The sequence below is a fragment of the Rhagoletis pomonella genome, unplaced genomic scaffold (assembly GCF_013731165.1).
Source record: "Rhagoletis pomonella isolate Grant_MI unplaced genomic scaffold, Rhpom_1.0 Rhpom_scaffold_00013, whole genome shotgun sequence".
Lineage (NCBI taxonomy): Eukaryota > Metazoa > Arthropoda > Insecta > Diptera > Tephritidae > Rhagoletis > Rhagoletis pomonella.
Window position 1 is genome coordinate 4,881,052 of NW_023458567.1, and position 10,565 is coordinate 4,891,616.

A 10,565-nucleotide genomic window follows, 5' to 3' on the forward strand; every position below is an offset into this window, starting at 1 on the left:
AGAGAACCGTTTTTAAATAAAACGTGTTTTACTTTCTCCTATAAAATTTGGGCAACCTCACATACAAGGTTTTGCATTTTCTTGATACGCGGTTTTGTACTTTAAACGACGATATGTACATATATACATGTACATAATAAAATTCATTATATTTTCTGTCAGTAAAAAAAAATGGTTTAGTTAAAAAAATGGAAAAATTTTTAAACTTTAAGATATTACGACACTTAACACGTCTAGTAAATCCCCCAAATATGTATATGTATATGTAGTTCAATGACCTTAAGAATATCTGTATAAATACTTAGTTAATTTGAGAAATAAAAATAATAAAAGTAGGTATGTACTTACATACATATAACTAAATTTCACTGAAGCAAATTATATCCATATACATACATTTGTACCTACAGTGGTGGAAAAGTAAATAGGGACACGACATTTTAACAAATTATTCCTATTTTTCTTTTGTTTACTTAATATTTATTATTATTTTTTTTTAAGTATAGCTTATTATCTAACAAAAACTATATAAATTCATATTTCAAACTTTGTGCAAAAATTATGAAAATTTTGCAAAATTGCATCTAAATTCTCCACTTTTTAATCCGATTTTTTAGAATTTTTTCGAGTATGCAGTTTTATATGTAGCTCATTAAAGTGTAGAACAATGTGTAAGCTTGAAGTTCTTAAAAAATTGTGTTGATTTTTGATAATTTTTATTCTGAATGTATTAAGCACTTCTTTCCATACAAAAAAAATTGTCGAACACACTTTGTATGAAAGAAAATGCGTTAAAAAAAAAATTGCCAAAAAATGAACACGATTTCTTAGCAACTTAAAGCTTCATTCCACTATAATTTAATAGCCTACAAAACTGCATACTCAAAAAAATTTTAAAAAATCTAAATAAAAAGTTCATAATTTAGATGCAATTTGCAGAATTTTTATAATTTGTGCACAAAGTTTGAAATATTAATTTATATGGTTTTTATTAGATTGTGAGCTTTACTTTTATAAAAAAAAAGAATAAATATTAAATAAACAAAAGAAAACTAGGACAAATTTGTTAGAATGTCGAGTCCCTATTTACTTTTCCACCACTGTATGTACATACGTACAAATGTAAGCATGTATACATCTAGTATGTACATATGTACAGTCAGTCAATAAAGTTTAGGTACAGCGAATTTTTTACAATATATTTTTTACAAACTATTTTTGAAATATTTTATTTTTCGATAATTTTTTATAAAAATATGGTCAATTCTACAACAAAAACCCAAAAAATTAGGGTTCCGAACCTTGTGCAAAATTAAAGAAAATTCCGCAACTCTAGAAAGAAGTTGGGTATGCAGTTTTTTAGCCCATCATAGTATAACAAAGTGCAAGTTTGTGGTGGCTAGGACTTACCATTGATTTTTAGGAATTTTTTTTTGTTGAAGGTGTCGCTAATTTTCTCCATATAAAATAATGTTTGATAATTTTTTTATATGGAAAAAATGTGCGACACCTTCAACAAAAAAAATCCCCAAAAATCAATGGTAAGTCCTAGCTTCCTCATACTTGCACTTTATTATACTAAAATTGAATGGGCTAAAAAACTGCATACTCAAATAAAATATTTAAAAAATAGTTGCCCGTATTGTAAAAAATTCGCTGTACCTAAACTTTATTGACTGACTGTATGTATTTATTTTAGTCATATTTTCTTTGGCAATGAAGAACTTAATTGGTGAATATTTTGAAAGCATTTAACTTTCCGTAAATTTCCCGTTATTATCACTAACTTACAGTTATTATTTTTTTACATAGCATTAGTTCTTCCCTCGCCACTATATTCTTTTATCTTCAAAACTAACTGCTTTTAATTAAAGATTTATTTTTTTGTTATCTACTCCTTTGTAAATTGTATGCCACAATGTCGCTTTTTTTGTTTTGCAAACAGTTTTCTGTTTTGCCCTCTTTCTTCTCTTATCTTTCCATACAATTTTAAGTTTATAGTGATATTACATACATTTATAGGATAGTTTTTGTTACCGTTTAACACTATTGCATCAGCAAAACAAACTATGACAACAAAACATATGTAAGTTCCCGTGTTGTTATGGTATCGCACGATGCCTTATTTTGATTTCCGTCTATAGGTTGTACAATTGTCAGTAGAAAAGTACCGAATGCAGAACAGTTTTATTGCGCCGAGATTCGAATTCTTGCAGCAGCTCATCAATATCATTGTCCAGGTCGTTAGATTTAGCCATCTGTATGGAGGTAGTTGAGATAGTAGAAAAATATATAGAAAATGTAACGAGGTGTGAAAATTGAGGAGGTGCATCGATTATGAGTTGCGGATGTGAGGGGGATTGCTTGGATCTAACAGAATCCTACTGCTTTCAGTATTCGAATGTTTACTGACTTTTTTTTTTAACATTTTTGCTTTTAGATACGTAGGGGACTTCCCATAAACACAAAAATCCAATGTTTTTTGCTCTATCGAAAGGTTCATAAAAATTCAAATATGAAACTACTTGGTTTTGATTAAAAACTGCATGTTATCGGAGAATTTTGTTTGTTGAATAGTTTATAGCAAAGCAAATATAACTGAGCCTCTTCTAAGGCAAACAAACTTGAATTTACTTTAATTAACCATATTTTTTCAGGTATTTAATTTCACTTTTTTTTCTATTCTCTCTATAGTTATCAAACCCATTCAAAGTACTAAAATCGTTTACATTGTTACTTACAGCATTCGCGCAAATAATCTTGTAGCCCAGCTAAAAGAGAATGAAAAAATAATATAAAACGTTCATTTTGGATGGAGTGTACCGTATATTTATGCAACCAATAATTTAACTTAGTTAAAATTTTAGGTGCGTGGAAAACGTATGCCAAGACTTTCTCAATCACACCCTTTAACCCATATACTTCTGTCACCTCCAGACTACAGCTTAACATCAATATTGGTACAAGTAGTCCAACTGGGCATATTTTGTGGTTTCTCTTCATCATGACGATCATTACCATATTTATCATGTCCGTTATAACAAAAGCGCCCATAAGTGCTTCTTCGTGATTGTCCTCAATGTCCACATTGAATATGTGTACAGGTCGATTATCGATGGGATCACATGATTCCATGTGTTCGAGCACTTGATCGTAGACTCGCTCCTCCACCGTCACAATAATATCGAACTGTTCTTTGCACTCCTGGAAACGCTCAGGGCACTTTTTAATCCTTCGATTGCGATCTAGCATATGCAGTAAGCCGTTTTGTGTGTAGCTGTAATAGAAAGTACTAGAATTAGGTAAGGTGTAACCATAAAAAAAATACACTTTCCGCAGTGACTTGGATTAACGCCCACACTTACTACTGCTTATCCTTTGTGAGCAGATCCTGGTATATTGCGTCATATGGTGTGCCAAATTCATAAATATTAGGCTTGTCGATTGCCGTGCCTGGCAGCTTGACACGCTCGCCTGTGCCAAAAGAGCGCACGTTGTAGCCTTTCTTCGCTAGAAAGTTATGCGCTTCCATAGAACGGTTCATATTTGAGGAACAAACTACAGCCACGGATAAATTGGAATTGGTAGACATTTCTAGTTTTTTAATAAGTTATTTGCTTAAAACTATTAGCAATAAAACGACAATGTGGAAAAGAGGACTCAGCAAAAAATTCAAGTGCGTTTGACAGAAATACCGGCAACTGACATATGTCAAAGACGGTGCATTTGGTCCTAAACCGATTCCGGTAGTGCATTTGGTCCCAACCCTGGGGGAAAAAAACATCCCGGGCCGTTGAAAGAATTAAATATGGCGGCGTTGAAACCTTGAGGCTACTGCCGGCCTTGGAGTGTGTGATAATTTAAATAAAGTAACAATTTAAATTTTATTAAAGAAAAAACTAACGAAATATAAATTACATGCATTCGAAAGTTTATTTTTGCTAAAATGGGATTTAACGAAAATTTTATATAGCGCTTTCCAGCACTCCTTAGACGCCATATTGACAGCCAGCAACGAAAATTAGTCCAAAGGCGGTGGCCAAAAATGCAGAGGGAGAGAAATGCCATCGAAAAGAGAAAATGCAAAATTAAATTAGTGCGCTCAGACATTCCTTTTGGTTTATTTTATTTTTTTTCCTTGTAAAATTTATTAGTTAATTACAAAATATGTGCAAATGTGAAAAATAATGAATTTGCAACGTGTGTAGTGTAAAGTGTAAGTTGAAAGTGCAAAAAAAGCCTTATTTTGTAAATGAAAATAAATACAAGCCATAAAACGCAGTTGAAGGGAGGAAGCCAAGCACCAACGGCCACTACCAGCAACGGGTGTGGAGCTTAGCTGTGCAACAAAAGAAATTTGTTGCTTTTTGGAGAAGAGCGCGGTGCGTGCGCATCGGTCGGAGGTAAATAATAAAGTCAACAAACTGCGACGAGAAATTCACATCGTTCGCGGAGGAATTTCACGAATTTTCTCCTTTCTTTGTAGCACATTTTGCCATTGAGTACGGCGCAAGTACCTACAAATAGTGCGACAAAATGTTCTCAAAGAAGAAGAAGAAACCTTTGATTTCTATGCCCAGTGATTTTGAGCATCGCGTGCACACGGGTTTCGACAAACGTGAGGGGCGATATGTGGGCTTACCGCTGCAATGGGCTTCCATAGTTGGTAACAATCAAATACTAAAATCAACAAATAGGCCGCTACCTTTAGTCGATCCCTCGGAAATAACTCCAACCGAAATTCTTGACTTGAAAACAATTGTGCGGCCACATCACAACAACAACAAGGCGGATACGACCTCATTAAATAGCAGCATTGCTCCGAACGCCAGCGCCACGTTGGGACACCATCAAACAGCGCATGCGCATTACTTTACAGAACACAACAATGCCTCCATCATAGCTAACGCGGCAACAAGTGGCATTGGCCCCAATACAGGTGGAATTGTGTTGCCGAAAACGTCACACGTAGCCCGCTCGAATTCATTGCGCAGCTCAAGTCCACCGCGGGTACGTCGAGATTTGCGTGGTAATGCCAACGTGCCTCCTTCCGTACCAGAAGAAAGCGCATCGACGGCAGCGCCCACACCCGTGCCTGGTCAAACACCACCATTCAGTGGCTATAAACTTTCAGCTGTAGGTAGCGGGGTCACTAGTGCCACCAGTATTGGCAGCAATGTAGCACAGAGTGGTCCAGCAACTTACCCGCAACAGTCAACGCACGGCATATATTCCAGCCAAAATGCCACGCACCATAGTGCGCAGAATGGCGGTGGTCATGGACCACTTGCTGTGCGTACGGATTTCACACCCGGCCAGCAACAACATCCGCCTGTACAGCCACTACCACCACACGGCGGCACTTCAGTGCATGGTGCTCTGCACTACCGGCCGGCACCACCACCGCACCATTTAATTGCCAGTGGTCAGCAGCAACAGTCGTCACCAGTAGGTTCAGTGGCAAGCGGGACGCGTTCCACGCATTCGCACGCTTCCTCGGCGCACACGCACCCACATAGCAGTAATTTAAACAACAATAACGGTGTAAGCGGCTTTACGCCATATCAACCGGGAGCTTTGCAACCTGCACAACATGTAGCAAAGAATTTGGGCACCGGTGGAGATCAAAATCAGAATCCTCACCATCCGCATACACATTTGCATGCGAAATCAGCGTCAAGAGCATCAAGCTCAAGCGGTGGCGCCAGTGGTGTTGGTGGAAGCGCTGGCGGGGCGGGAGGTGTAGGCGTGCCACCACCCAAGCAGGAGCAACGGCTGACACACGAACAGGTGAGTGGGAGAAAAGGATATACGGGATTATCACTAAATTCATCGTAGTACGATTTTCGTAAAATCTACGAAAATGCGATGGCTTCTGTGATAGCCCTGATAAATTGTATACGATATGGTTTATTTCCAAAAAAAAACTGTATTTTAGTTCCGCGCAGCTTTGCAAATGGTTGTTTCGGCTGGAGATCCACGTGAAAATTTAGACAACTTCATGAAAATAGGTGAAGGCTCAACCGGCACTGTATGCATAGCCACTGACAAGTCAACAGGTATTTTAATGAGATATTCCGAGCATTTAACCCGTTTTACACATTTTTTTATGGTTTAATCCCGTACAGGTCGTCAAGTGGCTGTTAAAAAAATGGATTTACGTAAGCAGCAACGACGTGAATTGCTCTTCAACGAAGTGGTTATCATGCGCGACTATCACCACCCTAACATTGTGGAAACTTACTCCAGTTTCTTGGTTAACGATGAACTCTGGGTGGTTATGGAGTATCTGGAAGGCGGTGCACTCACCGACATCGTCACACATTCACGTATGGATGAGGAACAAATCGCCACAGTGTGCAAGCAATGTCTCAAAGCATTGGCCTATTTGCATTCGCAGGTATGTTTGAACACGTTCGTTGGTAGGTAGTACGTGCACAGCATGGGCGATGAGTCAGAGTTTAGAATGCTAGCGATTTCTACGCTTTAATTTATTACCTTTTGTGAGTTTTCACTTTCGCTTATATTATGCTTACTCACATCCAGTCCGATTTGGGCGTTGTCAGTGATTGAATTTCAAATCTAGGGAGTGCTAAGAAAAAATCTCAAATCGCATTCATAATTTTTTTATATACATATACTATAACTGAGACAAGCTCTTTTCAACCAATATTTGTCTTCATCCTCAGGGCGTCATTCATCGCGACATCAAATCTGATTCCATTCTACTAGCCGCCGATGGGCGTGTTAAGCTCTCAGATTTCGGCTTTTGTGCGCAGGTCTCTCAGGAGTTGCCAAAGCGCAAATCGCTTGTTGGCACGCCGTATTGGATGTCACCTGAGGTAATATCGCGTTTGCCATACGGTCCCGAAGTAGATATCTGGTCACTTGGTATCATGGTTATCGAGATGGTGGACGGTGAGCCGCCTTTCTTCAACGAACCGCCACTACAAGCGATGCGTCGCATACGCGATATGCAGCCGCCAAATTTAAAGAATGCACATAAAGTTTCACCAAGGCTGCAATCGTTCTTGGATCGTATGCTGGTGCGTGATCCGGCGCAGCGTGCAACAGCAGCTGAACTATTGGTACATCCATTCTTGCGGCAGGCTGGCCCACCCTCGCTATTGGTACCTCTGATGCGGAACACAAGACAGCATTGAAGAAAAGTACAGTGAAAAAAGAAGGGAAAACCGACAAATGAAAATCGAATATACGCAAGTAAAATATAATTTAGTTAGCGACGCGCTTCATAACTTCCTTACAAACACCCATGCACGGCATACATACATATAAAGAAAATTCCACTCCAATTCGAATACACATACATCTGTGGTCAATGAATTAGCATCGAAACTCAAACTGATATTGTTTGCGCCTTATGAATTTCGGTGCTAATTCATTGTATATAAAAAGGCGGTAACATTTCGGCAACTACTTAATTCTTGAAATTTTCAAGTATTACTTTCGTAGCATATTGCATTTATTTAAATACCTTATTATTATAGTTAAAAACGTATACCTCCCGTTTTTATTTTCGTTTTTGAATTATTTTTAAGCTGATTCCGTGTGGAGTTTTGGGCATGTGTTTTTTGTTCAATAATGAAAATTTACATAAGAGTCTTTAAAAAGTCGGATAATAATGGATTTACTCAGAAAGATAAGTATACATACCATATGTGTTTACAATTTTGTTGTAAACGGCAAATTAGTTTATCTTCAAAACGAAATGCCCAAAAGGCAGCTACTACAGGTTTTCAATTCAACTATTTCAAAATAAAAAAATATAGAAACTACAAACACAGCTATGTATGCATGAAGCAAGCTTTAAATCGGAAAACAAAAATTAAATTAGATATTAATTTGTAGAACTTAGCACGCGGAAAAATAAAGTTCAAAATTGAATTGCCTTAAGCGGACGATTATTAAAAATTGCTTTTTTACCGAAAAAATGTTAGGAATGAAAACATAACCTCACTGTTTAACTTAAATCATCAAACAATACACTTTCGGTTTTCGTACTTAATCACAAGTATTTTTTTCTTGTTACTAAAATAATGCCTTAAACAACAAAGTCATTTAGTAAATCAAACAAGGAAAAGTATTAAAAAAATACATAATATCAAAGTATGGTTAAATAAAAAGCATGCGTCGTCCGCGCCCCTTACTCAAACATTCCTGACAATTGTGCTCAATTTTGACAAAAAAAAAAACATTCCCTTTAGTAGGAAAAAAGATTATACAAAAGTACATTAAAAAATTAGTTTTGCTTGTTATAAAAAAGTATTGTATTCAGGCAGGTTCTGCAGTTTACTTCCGAGTGAATTTGAACCCCATTTATTTTGAATTCAAAGTGGCTTTGGTTGGAATTCAACTCGGAAGTGAATTCAGATCCTGCCCGATTGTAATTAGATCCTAAGAAATTATTATACATACATCTGTGGTCACAAACAATAACCGCCAAAGTCGACTTAGGAAAGAATTGAGTTATATATGCTATCGTATTCTGCAACTACTATTCCATGCTTATGTGAAATCCCCACATCTCGCCAGCTGGGCTATTTAAAAAGTTATAGACGAACAAATTTTCGGTTTCCCCATAAAGTTAACATTACATACAATCCAAATGTTTAAAACGTTTTTTTCTCGAATTCTGGTTTTTCGACTTAGGCGGTTATTGCTTATGACCACAGACACACAAACGTTTAATATTGGACTTTAATTCGTGCATTCTTAAAGAAAACGCGCATGCGGCAGCACCCTTCCTTTCCACATATCCGTCTTTTATTGCGTACGCGTATTTTTAAGTGTTAAGTGGCATTTGTATATCATTGATTGTTTTTTTTTTTTTTAATTATAAAATATACTTCTTATATAACATACATACATACACATAATAACACAAAAATCTTTATTAATATAAACTTAAAATTACATACATATATGTTTACCAAGTGCATATATACATACATAACTATAAATACATACATCGAATAAATATGGCGTAGATTTTAGTTTCAATATGTAGATGGGAAGTATATGTTTTTAATATTTTCTTTCTTTATACTTATTTAAAAACATGCATTAATGATTAAACGTTTCCCTAACTTGCAATAACTAAACTAATCAGACAACAGCAACGGGGCGAGTGAACTTCGAAAAATTTGTACTGTATTCGGGAACATTTCTAATATGAAAGTGGCATTTTTAATTATTGTGTTACAAATAGTATATTTTTTCAATATTCGGAAATTCGAATTAAAACAGTATAATCTTTAGCGGTATTTGCAAAAATAATCGATTTTTTTACGTTTTGAGTACGCCTTTATATGTACATATATTCGAAATCAGTAAAATCATCGATTTATTAACCGACTTTAATAAAAGTAGGTTATCAATTAACTTTGGACCATGTTAACCGATTTATATAATTCTTTTTTTTTTAATTAAAGGTTGTACCTCAGAGGTGGTCCCATACTAAATTGGTTTAGATCCGATCTTAAAATTTTATACGAGAAATTAAATCGGTTTTTTGCTTAAAAATTACTTGTTCATTTGCATCTCTTTGAAGTGAGATTTTGGTGTTGTAAATAATATTTTAAGCGCATGTTGTTTTTTTTTTTTTCAATGTTAAACGAACCACGAAAATTGGAACTTAAAAAACATTGGTTCTAAATTTCGGTTTTTTATTCGAAAGCGATTGAAAAAAATTAAAAAAAAAACATGTTAAAAACATAACGTATGCAAAAATACATAAACTACGCTGAATTAGATGGAACATTAAAAACATAAATAAGGTGAGTATACATACAGTATTGGCCCCATTTCAAAGTGATATTGTTTGCCACTCATGTTTATTTATTTATTTTTAGGAATTTTCAATTAAAATAGAGTTAATTCTCTGACAAAGCCCATATAAACCCAAGTTTTAAACTTTGTAAAAGACTGCAACAAATTTTAACCTAATTTTCAAATTTTTTCTCAGAAGTGCTAGAATTGTTTTGGGCACGCAGTTTAATAGCCCGTTAGATTTTAGTCCAACAATCTGCAAGCTTCAAGTGACTAGAAATCACCATTGATTTTTTAGAATTTTTTTCGCCGGTGTTGCGGGTTTCTTCCGTATAAAAATAAATTGTGTTATTCGTTATATCGAAGCAAATGAGACAAAAAAAGAAAAATACTGAGAAAAAAGTTTGAAATTTTGGTGAAAATTTGTTGCACTTTTAAAAAGTTTAAAACTTGGCTTGATATGAGTTTTGTTAGAGAATGAACTGTATTTTAATTGAAGATTCTTAAAAGTAAATAATTAAACATAAGTGGCAAACAATATCGCTTTGGAATGGGGGGTGCTATAGATATGTCCAATACTGTATGTACATTATACTGCATCACTCCCCATACAAAAAAAAACATAGGTACTGTGATTCCATTCGAATTATAAAATCTATTATATTTTAAGACTTCCACCAAAATATTTCGGAAAAATATTAAGATTTACGTGAGCTGGACCGATTTAAAAATATATCCAAAAATGGAGTTTTTTATGAATAAAAATAGTTTCTTAA

At 35.3% G+C, this 10,565-nt stretch overlaps 3 protein-coding genes across 5 annotated transcripts in view; 1 reads left to right on the forward strand and 2 right to left on the reverse strand.

Annotated features, from left to right (window-relative positions):
* Positions 1 to 2,130, reverse strand: part of LOC118748563 (glucose-6-phosphate 1-dehydrogenase) — a 31,828-nt gene extending 29,698 nt beyond the window's left edge. Inside the window, exon 1 of the mRNA XM_036483094.1 lies at positions 2,038 to 2,130. The gene's annotated coding sequence lies outside the window, so the exon portion shown is untranslated. The remainder of the gene's footprint in view (positions 1 to 2,037) is intronic.
* Positions 2,058 to 3,714, reverse strand: LOC118748567 (RNA polymerase II subunit A C-terminal domain phosphatase SSU72). Of its 2 annotated transcripts, XM_036483099.1 has the most exons (3): positions 3,366 to 3,714; positions 3,019 to 3,277; positions 2,058 to 2,258 (listed from the first exon to the last, which is right to left on the reverse strand). In XM_036483099.1, the coding sequence occupies exons 1-3, from the start codon at positions 3,590 to 3,592 to the stop codon at positions 2,157 to 2,159; spliced, it is 588 nt and encodes a 195-aa protein (XP_036338992.1). In that variant the 5' UTR covers positions 3,593 to 3,714; the 3' UTR covers positions 2,058 to 2,156. The 2 variants fall into 2 exon arrangements, with proteins under 2 accessions (XP_036338992.1, XP_036338991.1); XM_036483098.1 differs by lacking the exon at positions 2,058 to 2,258 and having other exon boundaries at positions 2,719 to 3,277.
* Positions 3,715 to 4,024: 310 nt separating this feature from the next.
* Positions 4,025 to 8,872, forward strand: LOC118748561 (serine/threonine-protein kinase PAK mbt). Of its 2 annotated transcripts, XM_036483089.1 has the most exons (5): positions 4,025 to 4,403; positions 4,487 to 5,790; positions 5,939 to 6,059; positions 6,129 to 6,400; positions 6,690 to 8,872. In XM_036483089.1, the coding sequence occupies exons 2-5, from the start codon at positions 4,537 to 4,539 to the stop codon at positions 7,161 to 7,163; spliced, it is 2,121 nt and encodes a 706-aa protein (XP_036338982.1). In that variant the 5' UTR covers positions 4,025 to 4,403; positions 4,487 to 4,536; the 3' UTR covers positions 7,164 to 8,872. The 2 variants fall into 2 exon arrangements, with proteins under 2 accessions (XP_036338982.1, XP_036338981.1); XM_036483088.1 differs by having other exon boundaries at positions 4,025 to 5,790.
* The last annotated feature ends 1,693 nt before the right edge of the window (positions 8,873 to 10,565 follow it).